Source organism: Embiotoca jacksoni, unplaced genomic scaffold (genome assembly GCF_022577435.1).
Source record: "Embiotoca jacksoni isolate LCO1_2020_lvr unplaced genomic scaffold, fEmbJac1.0.p SCAF_25, whole genome shotgun sequence".
NCBI lineage: Eukaryota > Metazoa > Chordata > Actinopteri > Embiotocidae > Embiotoca > Embiotoca jacksoni.
Genome location: NW_027185376.1, coordinates 360,601 through 379,259, shown reverse-complemented (window position 1 = coordinate 379,259; position 18,659 = coordinate 360,601). Strand labels below are relative to the sequence as shown.

Sequence of the window (18,659 nt, the reverse complement as noted above, 5' to 3'; positions counted from 1 at the left end):
AACAAATAAGATTTCATGTGTTCATTTGTGAGCTTCAGGCCCTGGTGCAATAATTTTGTTAGCTTTGAACGGAGATTGCCGTTTTCCCTCTTTTCCAGTGTTCAGCGATGCCAACGCAAAAACGTTTCAAAGTACTCAAAGTTACAAAAATAGCCCCTTTTAGTGTCATAGTACTATATAGCATATTAATAGATTATTACTGCTGCCACATTCATTTGCAAGAGGTTTTTACGCTTGCAGTTGGTGAAGATGTCATCAGTTTAAACTATTTTATAGACTATGCAGATTTATTCACAGTCCCTTCATTTTTTTTTTTTTTTTACAAAATAATACAACTTAAAATAAAATACGACTTAGGCATTGTTGTTTAGTCTTTCACGATGCATTGCATAAGCTATTATGTATATTTTGTATTTGGAATCTTAAGTAGACTAACAGACAGCTTGCTCTCTAATAAATGTTGTGCAGTAAAAAAGAAAATGTACCCCTAATAAATGTTAGGGAATAAAAGTACAAAGTGGCACGTAATGCAAAAAATCCAGTAAAGTAAAAAAAAACAAAAAAAACAACCATAATATTTTTAGGATGTGTGCTTACTTCCACTGCAATTGCCAACAAAACACTTTGTGAGCTCAGAAAAATGTCCTCCTCAACTTTGAATGATGTGCTGTTTCAGTGCAATTTCAGTGCAATGTCACCTGTGGAGAGGAGACCTCATTTTTGTTTAAAAGCCTTTATGGTAATGAACGCTGCTCCCAATGAAAGAAAAAGATGGCAGTGCTGCTCAGAGTTGCAGACTGTGTTTCACACGCATCATCGCTTTATCGTGACAAAAAGAGCAGAGATGTATGTTGTACCAAACAGTGAGGCATCAGTTCATGCAATAAGGAGCACGGGGACAAAAATAGCCACCATTACAGGGCCCTCTGGGAAGGTAGTTCAGTTGATCAACATCAAAGAAAGAGGGAAAGATTTACAAAATAATATCATATATGTATGCATATGAGAAGAGGCAGAAAAAAATTGATAATATAAAATGTTCTATATTAAAAACAACACACTGGGAAGTCAGAAAATTGCTGTAAACAGAAAGCAGATTCGATGTCACTCATCTGAGATTTGAAATCATTTCCGTTATCTGCCAGTAATTACACAGTCACATGCTTGGCAAGAAGGCTTGATAAATGGCTGAGTGCTGTAAAGCTCCAGGGAGAAAACAACATACACATGTAGGTCCCTGGTTACATCATTCCTCCTTCACTGTCTCTGAAGCCCATGGCCTACTTTCACACTGACAGAGCAGAAACAAGTGGGCTCGAATGGTCTGTGGGCCTTTAAAAATGTTCTATCACGGATTTTTATAATTTTTTTTTTTCATATTTTCTGTCGTTGAGGATGATACTGACAATAAAAATGTGGGCAGCTCTAGTACAAAGACTAAAATTTTCATGAGGTGTTCCTGAAGCAGACATTCTGCTAGCCTAATTGCTCTAAAGGTAATTCTTAAGTATGGAAATCCCAACTCTGCTCAGGACTTTGAAGTTTCCGGTGAGGCTGACTTGAGCCGGAATCGTCATTTTCGTGCCTCGGAGCGGCCATCATACAGTTCCCCTGTTTGCTGCCGTCTTGTTAACGTGTTCGTACAGCCGTGTGACACAGGCAGCCCAGTAAGGCATGCGTGCTGCGGCTGTTCGCAGCCTGCCTCGGTTCTGAGAGCTTTCAGATTTGACGCCTGGAACTATACTCGGGTTGCTCCGACTGGATCTGACAGGCTGCGGGCAGTTCGTCTTCTTTGTTCTCTCTTGACTTTGTAGTCCAAAGCTCGCTGTGGCTCTTCTTCTATCCCAATAGATATTCCCAAGCAGCAATATTTCAGTAAACAAACACAGCTATAAGGTTGAAAAAGGAAGGAAACATGCTGTGTTGCTATAACCTGCGTGGTGATTGAAGCAGATGCTCTGCCCTTGTAGGCATGATTCCCTCACGGCTGCTAAAGAAAACTCATAAAAGCATACTGGCTGAGAGTATAGAGTCTATATTTGTCCCTGCAAATATAAAAGTAAATTTACTCTCACGTACAGACAGCGCATTAATAGATGAAACACGACAGGAATTCTCTTGATTATAGAAAAGCCACACTGCACACACTAAAAGCATTAACCTCATAAGACAAAGGTCACCAATCACACACAGACATGTCCACACCCACAGGGACGAGGAGGCTTCATTAATTTGTCAGGACTTACTGTGGTGGAATTAAAGATATATGAAATGCTTTAAATTGCAGCAGCACATTTAGAGATCAGTGTAATTACATAATCTGAAGGGTTAGTTCACGCAAAAGGCCAAAGCATTTAAGTGCAAACATGCAAACTTGGACTCGGTTGAATTTCCCAGTGTCTGAGATTCAATCCCAGTCCAAAGGTTGTGAATTTTGATTGCACTCATAGAAGTTGTTCCACCTTTACATCAGGTGCCCTTTATGAAGGATTTATCAACTGGAATCAATAAGGCTGTGGGGATCAACTGTAAGCCATCAATACGAACACATTTCAGTTCGCAAGGTTGTGAAAAATCTTGCTGGTGTTTACATTTAGCTTATGAGGTCGGCCTCTGCTGCGCAGAATCTGGACCGAAATCAATATATTTCTATTCAACTTTTGCTATTGGTTTATCAGCCGAGAAACCTTTGCCATGGAAATCATCTTGTACGTAAAGAAACCAAAAGGTCGTTGATGATCTGCCCCAAATAGTTGGAGCTGTAGATTCAATCACAGTAAACGTATCAACATTCGTGTCTGTAGTTCCTTCAGCTGGTCCTCCGTTATTGATTCAGCAACTGCATATTTTAGCATTCCTGTCCATGCTGACACAGTTCTAGTTTGCTTTCCCTTCGATTCGATTCAATTATTACTCTGGAGGATTGCAAATTGGGTCCCAAACGCATCCAAGCAATATTGGATGTGCCAAACCCGCAAACTAAAAACTGCTAAATCCTTCATACTGTAGGTTTAGCCGTTGCTGTCCTTGGATGCATTATTTTGCCAAGATCTCCATTGCACATGGTGGAAAAGTCTTGGCCCCCGACTTTTGACTTGGACTCCTGATGCAGAGACACTAACACTTGTGCAGACTTGGTGGCTCATCAGAAAGTGAGACGCTTGTTACCCTTTACTTTGTCAATGACTTTATCGATGACTCATCAGAGAGATTACAGCTCTTTTCAAAAACACTGCATCTCTGGACAATTCTCACAACGGTTAATATCCTAAGTACCAGGCTTACTACTTCTGGAACGAGACGTTCCAATAAATACAATTTCAAGTAATTTAGTTAAATTCCTTTCACTTTCATTATATTGTGGTGGAGGCAGGATTAACTGGGACAGATATCTTTAAAAAAAAAAAATTGGCCAGATTTAAGGAAAACTATGTGCATGGCAGTAGAAAACTAGATCAAAGTGAGAAAAAAAATACATCAATTCAGCGGTCATATCCTTTCAGGGTAAGTTTCCAGTTTGGGGCCCTTAATCAGCCCACATTTCTCTGAAGTTGGTCTTAAAAACGCCTTGATGTCATTCTTCGCTCCTCCATTTTGAGAGCGGCTACATTTTCCCGCCCCGGTCGGCTGCCCCCATCGACCGCCGTGAAAAAGCAGGTGGGAGTTCGAGAGAGGGAGAGAAAGGAGAGGGAGCTGGAAGGGTTTAGAATGGGTGGGGAGAGTTACTGTGGTGAGACAGCCTATACTTGGGTCTGATTCTTACTCCACCCCCTCCTGCACCACCACCCTACACAAACAGAGCTTTCCTTTCTCCCTTGGACACAAACAACATAGCTCAGAGTTGACTGAGGCCTGAGACTGAGCACACACACACACACACACACACACACACACACACACACACACACACACACACACACACACAGACTCACATACACAAATACATGTAGCATACATGTTCACACATCCAGGCAAAGGGGCACATTGATCAACAAACGGCATACTTAACACACTGAGGCACACAGAAACTTTTTTCATTCAGTGTCCTTGCTCAGGAATGTGCCTGGAGTAAGCTCGCCTTGCATAGTAATGGAGCTTTCGTCAGCCCTGAGAATAACAGCAAAAGGTTAAAGTGCAGCACTTGCCATTAAGAACACAGGCGTATTGACCTGCACAGATTGCACCAACGCAAGTTAACTCGGTCAAATAATGCACTAAAGCACCCAGACTGAAGCAGATTGGTTAATAGTTTGGTTTGCGGCTCTGTTAATAACAGATACACTAAAAATCTTAAGTAAAAGGTGGTTGCCAGTGGCTTTATTCAACAAAAAAGCTCCCTGGAGAGAGAGAGAGAGAGATAGACCATATCTGTAGCCTCTTCAGAGCAGGTGCACATTATTTGCCCGCTGAATGCGATTCATTCAATTCAGGATCTTCACTTGATCTTGGAGCTTTGAAAATGCCCCTTTAAGTCAGCGGGCCTGCTGAGCGTAAGGTAACAGTGATAGAAAGCCTGCTTGTCAATCAAGAGCTGCCCAGGCCCCGGCTCCCTGTCACATGTTCAGGCACAACCACTAACAAGGCCGGAAGAGGGAGAAAATGCAGGAAATTCTCAGCATTCCTGACAGGAAGAGATAATCACCCTGTGACCCACAGCGTGGAATAATGCCAGGCTCTGAGAGGGAATATGATCCCCGGCTTAGCTCAAGACTTTTGAGGTGGCCTCCTTTACTGTAGCTTTAAAAGGCACTAAAATATGCACGCAGTCCAAAAACAACATGCCACATTTAAAAATATGATTTAGCTGCCGGTTCTGTTTACAGTGCACGATTTGATAGGTTTATGTTAGGACAAGCATCATTCAGGAGCCAAATGCTTCGAGCTGAAAGTGCCCAGTGCTCCAGACAATTGAAGGTGAATTTAGGTTGACGGCAACTTTTTTTAGTACAGGTTTGAGCATAATTCCTGTCAGTTATAAGTACTGTAGTCTCCATGCTAATTGCTGCGACCTAAAAACATGACGGCATTAAAACAATAAAGTAAATGGGACAAGAAACACTTGTGATCATCTTCAGTAAAACATAGCTTACTTAATCCTCCTCAGCAAAGCAGAAGTTATTTGTTGCATTACTTTTACTTCCGTTGCTCATAACAACTTCAAAAGCCTCCAAACCCACGGGTCATTTACTCAGACCATCTGAATAACGAACTCCTCAAGTCTCATCCTCAACTGAAGGCTTACCGACCAAACACAGGCAAAGCTACAGGCGGCTAAATAAGACACATCATGAGAAGTAGACAACTTTTGAGTAACTGAAAGGTGTATTTTTCTCTTTTGGTGGAGGTCAACCACTTCTTTACACCTCCATGGCCTGGAGCCCAACTAACATGTAGTTAGTAGCAGTTAGCAGTGTGTTCTCCAATCAAACGAGATATCACTCCTTCACCAAATTCCTGATACAATACCAGACAGCCTGACTTTTCCGGGATTAGTAATGGATGCACATAAAGAATTACCAAAACTATCTAACATAAAACAGAATAGAAAATAAAATGACCCTTTATTATACTGTTTTAGAAGTGTCTGGGTGACATAGATCGAACTGTGCTCCAGTAGCACTTAGTTAACCAGCCGGGCAGGTAAATTGTTCAGTACCTGGGGGGCATGAAGGTAACTGTGAGAACAGTCTGTGTGAATGTGGAGCTTTAATAATTCAGATGGAAAACAGGAAGGTTTTGAATGGCACGGCCAGATACTTGACATACACCGAAATAAAACAACCTGCAGCCATATGGATTTCCATGGTATCGCTACTGTATAACTCTAAAAGAGCCTTCACAGGGTGGCAAAGTGACTCCATGGTAATAAGACACAAACATCCAAAAATGACACGCTAAAACCCTGCCGCCCCTCAGGCAGTGGGCATGATTTCACAGATTATTAGCTGCCTCCCCTCACTAACATTTGGAGAGTGGGGTGGTTGCATTAAAAGCGGGACCAAACCGTCCGGGGGCTTATGTAATACCATGCGAGATAAAATACTTATTCGCCTACAGACACAATGAAGAACAGGACTCACACACACACACACGTACACTGACAGGTAATCCACTATTCACCTACAGTTTGGGATCTAATGTCTGGAGTTCACAACATTGAAAAGGCAGAGTGAGCACCTCCAGATGAAGCCGTTTCGGTCCCTGGCTATCACTAACAGAAGCAGACAGCGGTGAGGGGGAACTCCTTGTTGTTCCCTTTGTCAGCAGAATAACACTGTGGTAGGAAACCCTGTAGTACACAATAAATCTCCAACTGGGACGGTGCTAAGAAAAGAAACAGTTTTATACTATTCTGACATTTATACAGAGGCTACAACTAACACATACGAGGGGGAGATCAAAAAGCCTTGTAAAGCTGCAACCTTTGTGAGTAAGTGGAAGTTATATTGCTTGATGAACATCAGCTCCTGAGCAGAGAGCTCACGTCAAATTTGGTGTCAGATTTTCGCAGACCAGAATAAAGTTGCAGGGAAGCGAATCACTTTTTATACAAAGTCAAAAGTAGAACTCAGTGTTGACAGTCTGACTCTGTGGGACGAATCCACAGCACACAACCCACTGAAAGCTCTTCGGTTTTGGACAGTGATGTTCCACCCCGCTTGAAATGCGAATGTCACTAAAAAAACACTTTACCCACTTCATTGCTTCGTTGCCGTAGGTTTTCTGAAGCATTTGAAATGTTTCTGTTGTAGAATTTGATGTGTACTCTCTGCTCAAGTTTCAGGTACATGGTGAAATTGTACCTGTGGCCATAAAAAAAGTGACGCAAATTGGAATACTTACTCACAAAGGCTATAGCATGTTTAGTTGAAATATCTCAATAACTATTTAATGGATGGTCTTAAAAATTGATATAGAACTTCTTGCTGCCTTCGAAGTAAATTCAAATAAATTTGGTGATCCTTGACTTTACCTCTAGCGCCGCCATCATCAGGACAAACCTTTAACTTTTTGGTTGATGATTAAATACCTGCAAACACAAGTATTATATATATATATATGTATATACATACATACATACATATATGTATCATTGTAACCATCTTAGCATGTTGACATGAGCATTTAGCTCAAAGCACAGCCTCACAAAGATGTCTGAGTGGCTGTGTGGTTGGTCCTCTAGTTTTATAACCCCACGCTCTAAAACCCTAAGACGTAAACATAAAACCGACAAGCGGCAAAAATTCACATATGACAAGTTGGAACCAGAAAATGTTTGAAAATTCTACTTAGCAAATCAATATGTATTACGTTATTCAGCAGATGATTTCGATGTGTCTTCCATTTTTTTTCATTTTCATATTGTACATCAGGAGCCAGTTTATTCAGCGTCCTGTCCAACAACACTTAAGGACATGCGGAAACTCTTAAGCTAAAGTAGCAGCTAATCCTTTACACCACCGGAGCTACAATTCCTTTAATTTTGTTTTGTTTGTCAACTAATTGATTTGTCAATAAAGTGTTGATGCACTTTTCTTTTTTTTTTTTTAAGATTGACTTAACTGCCATCGCTTATTAAAAACAGCAGAGAAAATACCAGCAATAACAATTACTGTGACAATTACAACAGATCAATTTCTAAAACAATATTTACACCATACAGCATCTGCTTCACGATCATGTGTTTGCTGACACACACACACGCACACACACACACACACACACACACACACACACACACACACACACACACACACACACACACACACACACACACACACAGCAAATCAAACAGTTGAGTAGAGTGAGGTAGCAACGAATGAGCTGAGACTGACAGTTGTGCGCATCAGTCTGTGTGTGCTCACTGTGCCGAGGTCCTTGGCGTGTTATGTGTGAGGCTATCAAGGCAATAATAGCACAGTATGATAGAATAAACTCCCATTAAGCCTCCTTACTTCCCCACACAGACAGCTGAGGCTGGGGTGAAAATTACAGACTGTGGAGGTACACTCAGTTCGAGCAGATGCCTTTAGTCACACTGACTGACCCTCAGCCGCCCTTCTGGCTTTATTTCTCTACTTATCTGCGAGGATTTATATATACATATGCATCCTACGTAAGCTTATGTAACTGACATTACTCAATAACCCAGTTACATTTGAAAAAGCCAAGACATGGTTTGCAGTGATTTAGACACACAAACCATTCGGTTCGCTCCAATGTCATGCAAGATACTCATTTTCCCTGCAGTGAACTCTGACACGGAGACGTGGGTGAGTCTTCCCCTGCTTTCCTGTCTCAGTTATATAGCGGCAGAGGAGATGTGGTGGCGGTGCCAGCCTGCCTGCGGCCCCCGGGGGAAGAGGGCTGCCGCTTCTCGAGCGCTCTGCGAAATGAAGGAGATGACAAGGGCGGGGGAATTAACCCACTGAGAGCTCAGGGAGAAATAATGAGGGAGATCTGACTATTCTGCCGGAGTTACGCAACCGGCAGCAACACAGCCCACGTTGTTTGGGGCTGCGGCAGTTTATTATTTATATATCTTTTTATATTCTCATCTACAACTGTGTGCTAAAATCCAGAGGCTCAGTGACTGATGGGTAATCCTCCTCTCCTGTCTGTTGGTTAAAAACAAAGGGCAGAAGAATTGGTGTCAGATGTGATCAAAGGCCTGTCTTCAGGCTCCTCTTGAACATGGACATGCTCGTCGAACACTTGGTGACCCCGGAGTAAGAGATGCTGTCCATGCGGCTGTAACATTGATTTTGAAAGCCAATCCAGTGAGCAGAGTGAAATTTAAAGGCATACGACAACAATTTAGTTTTGATTTTTCAGAAAACTGGAGAAGTTACAAGACACAGGTTTAAAAGACAAATGACTAAAAATGAAAGCAGACTTCCTTAACATGAGTGAAGCCCCAACAACACCAGATCCTACATTACCCAGAACACAACCAACAACATATTTAAGCCTGGTAAATGATTGTCAAACTCCACATCCCTGGTTTGTAAAGCAGGATTTCTGTTAAAATTGTATAGTCTCTAAATCCAAAATGAGATTATCCCGATGACATCACTACGACATCATCGGCATTATTGTCGAAAGCACCGCTGGAGACACAAAATACATTACACAACTGGTTACAACAGCCGAGTGCTCCCTGTTATGAGTAAACATTTACTAAAATCTGTGGAGTGAGCCTTTAAAAGGTGCGATATGTAAGATTCAAGTACCATCTTTTAACACCACTTTGTTTATAGGAGTCGACAGACAAGTTGGACTGTATGAACGTAGTATTGGATTGACAAAAAAAAAAAAAAGGTGATTCGTTAAGCTGTAGTTTACGTTTTATCTTACTGATGTCCATTTTTAGCACTAACACTAAATGCTTGTTATGAAAATAAGTAAACAAGTAGGTCATGTACTTGTATGCGTGTTGGTGTGAGAATGTGGGAGTCCTGCTTGTGCATTGCTTTCCCATGCCTGTGCTCTCTTGAAAGGCATTCATCTCCACATTTCCACACACAGCATGTCCTACTTAGAGGCCCCTGAGATTTACAGTTAAATAGTATTCACCTTTACCTCAGGAGGATGAAAAAAAAGATGCCTCCTTGTATCTTTTACAGCCTCTGTACAAGTGTATTTGCTTATTCTCTGCTCATCTGTTTAAAAATGTATAAAGCTTTTATGCTATTCTGTCAAATATCTCCCAAACTGGGACGCAGCATAACTCAGACAGGGTGACAGAAAATCACTATGGACAAAACATGATCTCCCTTTTAGACAGCCAATTACTGATGATAAATGCCAGCCATAAGAGGGCAAAATATGCAGAAAGGCCATCGCCTTGTCAGAGCGAGGCTGAATACCTGACTGCAACCCAGATGCTTTATCCTGATCTCTCTTCATACGCACACCTCCACAGTCTCGCTTTTCTTCTTGACCCCTAAATTTCGAAGACTGTTTTGAGCCGTTTTAACAATGTCCGTTTGTCCGAACGGGTGCTCAATTAATTGTAGCTTGTGGCCTGTGTGAGTCCCAGCTGAACAATCCCGTCCTGTTATAAACGGCCTTTAGAGCAGCACCATACAGGCGGCTGCGGCCGTGTGGCAGGCGGCCGCTTTTGCTCCGAAGGGATTGTGGCTTTTGGAGCATTAATAATGGCCTTCACTCATTCACAGCCACTGTACGCCGATGTGTCAAGATATACAGGAAAAGCCGAATGATGTAACCCAACAACAATACTGCGCATTCAAAGCGAAGCATGACAAGCATGCACCAGAAGAACCAGAGTGTCAGTCGTTTGTCTTCTGTAGTTAATTAGAGGAAGTCTGAAGTTTGACGGCTTGAAAGTCACCGACGGCTGCAGTTAATTAGACCAAAAGCTGAAGACAGACACAGCTCTATGCTCCTATCCTAACTACACGTATGGATGATGTTCTTCTGGTACCGTGTTCTTATTGGCTTTTCTCAATCAAATCAGGAGAACTTACATTATTACAATGCAACTAATCACAGCTCAGAATGGAAGTTGATTGGACAGAATCTGATTTTATAAAGAGTTTAATTGAAATCCTACTTTAAAAATCTCTTCAAAGCCCACGCCGGACATTTTGAAACGGCGTTTACTCCAAAACAAGCAACCACAGCATATGAGCTACACTTGAGGCCACATTCAAGCATAACACTTCCCCACAGTGCTGTCAAACGTACAGTCCAAAGCACACATACATAAAAAGAGGCCCAGAAAAACCCAAACCATGCTGTGCAGAAGAACCAACAAGCTAACAAACTTTACTGAGTGCAGGGAAATGCAAAGTTTTTCATGTGCAGGAAGCCACGTGCACGTATTCTCAAAAATAATCATAATATACATTTTTATTCATACAGGATCTTTATGGATTACAGCTCAATCTGCTTTGTCTTAAACAAACATACTTAAAATGCATGTTCTTTTACTGCAGCCACCAAGCATAGAAAAAAAAAAAAATCCCAGCACTTACATGGCATTGGTCCAATTCAAACACAGCAACCAATCATCATCTTGTAACATAGGAATGAGACTCAGGAACAGAAACAGGAACATACAGTATCCTCATGTGACTTTCAGGACATACAGTTCTCGCTCAAGCAACAACGTGATAAAGTAGGATAGCACAAAAGTGAATTATGAAAGATAAAACATTTTTTATAATAAAACTATTAATAGTAACACAAAAACGGTGGTGGAGTGTATCTCCATTTATTCCATCGCTGTACTTGCGAATACAGCTTTCGGGTACTTTACTGGAGCACTGCCACTTTGCTTTATACTAAACTGCACAACATTTCAAAGGGGACAATTTACTTTCTGTCAGCACCAACAATAATTTTAACCTAAGCCGCATTAAAACAGTCACAATTTTTTGCAAAGGTGAAGAAGGTAAATAAATAACATAAATTAACAGGCCAACGGAGCATTAGTTTGGGACTATTTTCAGCTTCGAATGAACACACATTTGGTGCTCTAGCATTTACAGCAACAGGAAGTGTAATCAACTGGTAAACCGTATGTGTAATTGACTCAAAATAAACTACAGTACACATGTTTATCATGAGGAAAATAATAGGTTATCATGTGCGTGTCATTTATGTGTTTTTTAATAGTTTTGAGACAGAGGTGGAGCTCTGTGGTGGTACGGCACCGAGGAATGAGCTATATGTGTTTTCATGGGATTTGTTGACATTAAGAAAATATTTCAATATCATCTGGTTTATTCTTTTAATTCAAAAATCCCAATACTTGCTCTGTTTGTAATGGTGAGAGAGAGCTATGACCTGATCTAAAAGCAAAGCTAAAATTGTGGGTTAAACTGCTCTCAGGTCATATTCAGTAGTAATGTTTTACAAAGTTCAGGTCTGTAAGTGGATATTTTTTTGGATCATGGGGCTCTACTGGAGACATAAAATCAGCATATCAACAACTCAAGATTTATAAACAAGTAAAAGGATGTGAAAACTCCATTTTAAACTGAAAGCTAGTCAGGGACTTCTGAGCAGGAATCTGAACTTTTCTCTTTTTTCCAGATCCAACTGCATTGTGAGTCAAGGTTTAAGTCTTCACAGTCATCAAGAGTGGGAGTGAAGAAAAAGTCAACCCACACTATTTTCCCCTGTGGCCTCTCTTAGGATGGATTGCAGTGCGATTGCATCTCCTTCACTGTGTCTGATCATCCATAGATCTACAGACTGCCTCATAATTAAGGACCACTTTCCTGATTTCGAACTTGAGTCTTTATTGTGAGCAGATGTGCAAATCTGACATAAATCTTCGTAATGCATTCTTTGTCACACAAGATAACACTAATTGGCACTGGAAAAAAAACTCCGCCAGCCATTTTTGATCAGGCTCCAACTCCACTGCCGAGTAAAGACACGAGACAGACTTAAAAGGCTGCTACTGAACTAGCTTCTACATAGCAATTAGAAAGGTTATGGTTATCTAAATAAAGGTAACATTAAAAAACAGCTTAACGGACGTAGCCTTATTTTATCACTTTGATTAGAGATTTTAACCTTTTAGTTAAAAAAAATCAGCTTAGCTCAACATAAACACTGTATGCTAACTGCTAGATTGGTGGACGTCAGTTAAGTTGAAGTCAATATGTTTATCTTCTCTTGACAGTACTTAAAGGTTGTTTGCGGCAAACATTTTTCTTTACAATACCAATTTTGAAGATCTCCGTTTTGTTCGCTGTAGTGACACCTGGGCGATAAACTGTAACTGCAGCTGTTTTTGGACTTCACTTCCCAGAAATCCAAACCGTGGGACGTGGTTTCTTTTTCTCTGAATTTGCACTCGTTTCATCGCCAGTAGTCATTCATTTTCTTTGTTTCTCCATTGTAACTGTTTACTCGCAACTCTATAGCAGAGACTGGGAAAAAAAACAGAATGCCTGCTTCTTCTTCTTCTCCTCAGTATGCCACTTCAAGCACAACGAAGTTAAAGAGCGAGTCCGTTACATCAGAATTTTCCACCGACAACCAGTTCATCGAGTTTCTAATACTGAGTATGCAAATCCTTATATCAGTGGGTCACAGGCTCAGCCATCATTGTGTCACCTCATTTAACAATAAATAGTGACTTTTAAAAAAAAAAAAAAATCAAAATCTTCAAGATTATTACTTTAAAATGGAACCACTGATACAAAACTAACTTAATCGGGGAGATATGAAAATAAACTATATCGTTTTCAATCATCATTTCCAAGTAAAACAAGCGCCTGACACATCAACAAACACTTAAGGAAGCCACTTATGGTGACGTAAGACTACTGGTGGTTTATGAGCTCTTGCATTGTGTGAAATTGAGTCCATTGTGGTTACTTAAAATGCCGAACAAACTCCATGTAGCAACAACAACACTAAGCTACATCAACAACAGTTTTATTTGCTGCATGCAGCGGTAAAAACATTCCATTGTTTCTTGTTTTTTTAACTGATTTAATGTGAAAATATATAAATTAATACAATCCCCTACTTCCGCGTGAGGCATGTTCATCCACACACTGAGACACGGGCCGATCCTACGCATGCAGTTAACAAGCTTATCAGTCAAGGAGATTAGGCTTGGAGGGAAAACATTCAACTTTTCCCAATGAGCTGCCCAGTATGGTATTGGACAGAAAGTAATGAGGTGGCGTTGGGAAACATCTAACACTCCCAACTCTTCGCTGGAGGTGCAGATAATCAGCTTTTCTGAGCAGCATTGGCTGAAATAGGCTCATAAATCAGTAATAAGAACCTGCACTTCAAAGTCCAGCTTTTCTCTCCTTCTTCCTCTCAGTCAAAATGGTGCACTGAATATTGACTTCACTGTACGCACATGGCAGCCCAATGTGATTCCCAAGAGAGGTGGAAACCTATAAAAGATTGTCCTCCTCTACCCAACACTTCAGTCCAGTCATGACAGCAAAGTGGCGAAGAGTGGCAACTTGTGCCAACAACTTCTGGACAGCCAGAACTCACAGTAGCTCCCCTCACTAGCTGCGCTGCACACGTCCCTGCAGGTGTGGTCCACACAGCATTAACACTTTATTAATGTACAGCAGCGAGTTCCAGGAATAACCTCAAAAGCCAAGTGTGCATGAAATCACCGGCTTTTCTCCAGATTAATTTATAATTACAGAGTCAGTATTTTTTTTTCTCATTTCTCTCTGGCAATGCAACCAATACGACCGAAAGGGGAATCACATTTTAACATACCACTAGTGTGCAGAAATCCCAGCCACTGCTGCTCCTCCTTGTCTATGCTTCTTCTCAAATTATACATGTCCTCTCACAGGGCAGACACAGTGCCTTAACCAGTGTATTAAAAGGCTGAAGGTCAATGGTCTATGTCAAAAACACAGTTTAGTGTCTAAACTGTTATGTAGCAGCCTTGAATTACAACTGAATAAGGCCAGGGCAGAAGGACTTTAAGTCTGTTCAGGCGAATGCATATTACTCAGCCTCATACAAAAAAAAAGCCATACTTTGAATCTAATAAATGAATGTGTATTTGTTGTTTTCCCAAGGAAGTAATTTTTAAAAAAGCAAACAGTTATTCCAAGGACTCCAGGGGAAATGCAACAAATGTACTCAGCAGCGTGAAAGAAGCGATGTTGACAAAAACACAGCTTCATCCCCGTGTGACACTAGATGAGACTTAATCACTCTCCAGATGTGTTACACAACACAAATTAAGGCCAATTGAGTGCGAAAGACTCATGCTAGGATATCACCACTGTGTTTGGCCACAAATCATATTGCCCGTCACACTGCAGGAGTGAAGAGTTAAACTTGGATTTGACTTAATCTGATTAAGGTAAACAGCTTGTCCTATGACACCTTCTTTCACTGTGAAGTTATCGGAGAAAAGCCTGAGTGACTTGCGAAGCGAGACTGAGGCAGGCCAGCCTGTGACTCCTCTCCCCTGTTGGTAGTCCAGTCATTGCATTTCATTGCATCAGATCCTGAAAAATAAACGGGTTCACAAATGAAGAGCATAAATTGGGTTTGAAAAGCAGAAACTGATGTGCTTGTGTGTTCATTCCTGTAAAATATCTTTCCTTAAATTAGTGTAAGTCCTGTTTTATCAGAAGAAAAAAAACACATTATAATACCACAAATAGCCCGATTATGCTGTAAATCGTCTATTTGATACAACAAGCACCTAAGGCTGTCTTTATCATGCAAAAAAAAAAAAGAGCTGTGTATATTTTCCACAAGTACGACATGGTTGCTCTGAGTGAAGAAAGAAACCACCCACATTATGATTACAACACTCATCTCATTTAACATAATCCATAATGCATAAAGATATAATCTGCACCTGGCTAACTGTCTTAAAAAGTTGGCTCTAATGAGTCACTACGTCTTTGCTTGGAATGAAACTGATAGGACTCCAGAAATAGCCTGCCTGTGCTCTGAAATATTCAGCGCGCGCGCGCGCGCGTGTGTGTGTGTGTGTGTGTGTGTGTGGCTTCAGAGCAGCCCAAGCAGGTCACAGACTAACTCTCCTGGACAACAAGTGCTGTTTGCTGTCTGCTTTGACAGAGACGGGAGTGAAGGGCAGGGACTCCGTTCAGAAAGCTCCCTGGTGACATTTTGTGTGTGACAGCATCTGTTTAAGGAGCCACAGTGCGTGCGTGTGTGTGTGCTGTGTGTGTGCTGTGTGTGTGCTGTGTGTGCTGACTGACCCTGGATTTTATCTTGCCAGATTAATTGTCAGATTCCACATGTCATCTGGGATTTACTGTTCAAGGCAAGCAGGATGTTGTGGACAAGAAAGTGTGGGAATTCTGGGTAAATGATTAAAATGTGCTGAAAGGGAAAGAAGCAACAGTTTTATTTTCCTTCAAACAAATTTCCTGGATGATATTACTTCTACCAGGACACAGCCAGTGATGATGAATGTTGACGTTTAGTGATTGTTTCTGGTGGATTATCATTATGAAGGTGGCTGCTGAGGAGAAAAGATAACGGAAATATGTGGCGGTAGCTAAATCAAAATTGAATTGGTCAGTCTTGGAGTAGTTTCGAACACAGACCGTGCATAATTGTAGTGAAAATAAAGGTTATGTCAAAGCTTCACTTTTGATCTTAAACTATATTAATACTCAGAAGACTAATCTAGGCAAACAAGTTCATATTGTATTGATTATCACTTAATCTGATGACCGCTGGCTGCAAGGCCAGTGAGTCACAGTGGTTCATGTATGTCAGTGTTGCTCAGCGGTGGGTGATGGAGGAAGGTGACCTTTTCTCCAACAGAGTACCGGGTGTAGCAGGAAGCGGTGGTCCCTCTGGCCTCCAGGCACCCTGTGGCTAAATGGGTTGGGTGCCGGTGGGAGAATGTCAGGGCCTTCATGTACCCCCCCACCCCGCATGTATGTAGCTACACGCGACTCCCTAGCCTGCTTTCCTTGAGTGGCCATTACACAACCCAACGTGGACTTAAATCAAAATGGAAAATGGTGAAATATGCACCAGTTTTCTCTGTGTTGACGAGAGTCAGTGGCCTGCAAAGACTAGCAAACGTCCCTCCAAGTTAATGAAAACTGAAAAACTCTTGAATCACGAGGGGGATTTGTCCTTTATGTCATCACCCCACAGTGAAGCGGCGACTTGCGCAAAACAACCCAAGAGAAAATGTGTTTTCGTTCAGCCTCTGTAATCTGCGGCGCAGCTGTTGAGCTGTTGTTTTCAGGCACTTTTTTTTTTTTTTTTTTTTTTTTTTTTTTACACAGCTTGAACCGGACATTTCAAACAGTGTGGATACAAACCGTAGATTGTTTTCTTATCAACGAGAATTGCACAAGAGAGTTTATGATGACAATAAACAATACCCGTTTTACTGCAGGGGCAAAACCTTTCAATATTTAAATGCTTTAAAGTGAAGCTTTAATTTTAAAATGGACCAGATGTGTAAAATATAAACATTTTATTACTGGCTTTTGGCTTGGTAAATGTATAAAAACATCCTCTGCAACACTGATCGGGGACTCCCGCGAATGTGTTCCTATTTAAATACTTTTCAATGTGAGCAGGTACAATGTGTTTTACAAACTGTTGTCTTTAGCCCTGGTCATATGTGGCCCTTGTTATTGATAGTGTAGCAGGCATTTTACAGTGTCGGTGATACAGGGATCTCGACGGTGCAAGGCAAAAGGCGTGGAGTACCCGCCCCCTGTAGTAAACCCTGCACACTCTACAGCTGAGGAAATAATTGTACGTTTTAGGTTTAAAAATAATGATAATAAAAACAAAAATAATAAAAAAAAACTTTAAGATTTATAAATCTCATCTTCTTTGGCTCTAAATAATAAAAGGTGCTGGCATTAAAGTTGCAGTGCACTCCCAACATTACACTACATATTGCCAGGCTGGCTGGGGGCTCCTGCTCTTAATGTTTCCCTGCTTCAACTGAACAATGGAGGTTTTCCGTCGATACTCTTGCTATTGCAGTCCGGTGCCCAGTATCCTCTCTGCAGATTTAACAGATGGGCACCGAGCAACCAAAACAAGCAACGGCTGCACCGAAATAGATCCAAAATCAGGCATGCCCGAATTCAAATAACAAAGCGTGTGGTGACATTTGACATTTCTGCGCGCCTTACCTTTATCTGGACTTGAAGAAATGCTCTCCTCCTCTTTCGGATTTGCAACCTGTGTTATTATGGACGTGCTGTCCATGGAAACGAGATGTTGTGCGACTTCGGCTACACCGTTTTATTCCTTGGCAAACATTACCAAGCGCACTACAGTCCCCTGGCTGAGCACAGGCTAGAGAGTCCGCTGTTTGCACCATTAAAATCCCATTTTATTCGAAGCATGCAAGTCCCATCCCCCGGAGCTTACAAACAACACGAAATATCAGTGGGGGAAAAACGCGGCCACGGTGCGTCCTCGATCTGAGGTGACAGTCCGATGTGCAGGAGACAAACAAAGCGTCAGTCCTGCATTGAAGCCGTGTGCGTCCGCTGTGGCTGTTGCAGGCAGCATAGCCCCCGCCTTCTGCTGCTGGCTGCTACTGTACGCTCCGGCTTCACTCCACACACTACAATATCAACTGCGTGATACGGTTTCAGTGTTTACCCACAGATGGCGACCGTCCTCCTGCCACAGGGCCACGCAGGCTCGCTACAACAACACGCCTTCAACATTTCTATTATCCTTTTCAGTCCATGATGGAAAAACCCTCTCAGTCCGCCACTGTTTGTTCCCATCCTTTCATATCCTTAAAGCTCGGGGGTGGTGAGGGGGGATAAGGGAGGGGGGGGGGGGGCAACCACTTCACACGCAGCTTATAGGCTCAGCAAATCTTTTTGAATTTTGGTATTTGTTTTGTCCAACAACATTTTTTTTTTATTATTTAAATGTCATGATGTACTGTAACTCCTGTGGAGAAATTCCACATCGTGCTATTTTAACCAAAAAAGTCCAACAAAAGAATTTTGACACAAAATAGGGTCTAAACCTCGCTGTCAAATTCCTCAATGTAAACTTTGTGGAAGATGTAAACGTTTGCGATAGCGACACTCCCTGAAAGAAAAATGATCACATGGCTGAACATACCAGGTTTTCACAATCTGGCAACTCCAGACTTGTTTTTATCAATCGCCCCTCACATACATATA

General features: G+C 41.5%; 1 protein-coding gene across 3 annotated transcripts in view; it reads right to left on the bottom strand.

Annotated features, from left to right (window-relative positions):
• The window catches only part of ctdspla (CTD (carboxy-terminal domain, RNA polymerase II, polypeptide A) small phosphatase-like a), a 35,030-nt gene extending 16,772 nt beyond the window's left edge, over nt 1-18,258 (bottom strand). For 2 of the 3 annotated variants that reach the window (XM_069159430.1, XM_069159433.1), the window contains exon 1: nt 17,640-18,258. In XM_069159430.1, the coding sequence (XP_069015531.1) occupies nt 17,640-17,715 (76 nt within the window). In that variant the 5' untranslated portion in view covers nt 17,716-18,258. The remainder of the gene's footprint in view (nt 1-17,639) is intronic. The other variant, XM_069159432.1, reaches the window with a different exon arrangement.
• Nucleotides 18,259-18,659: the final 401 nt, after the last annotated feature.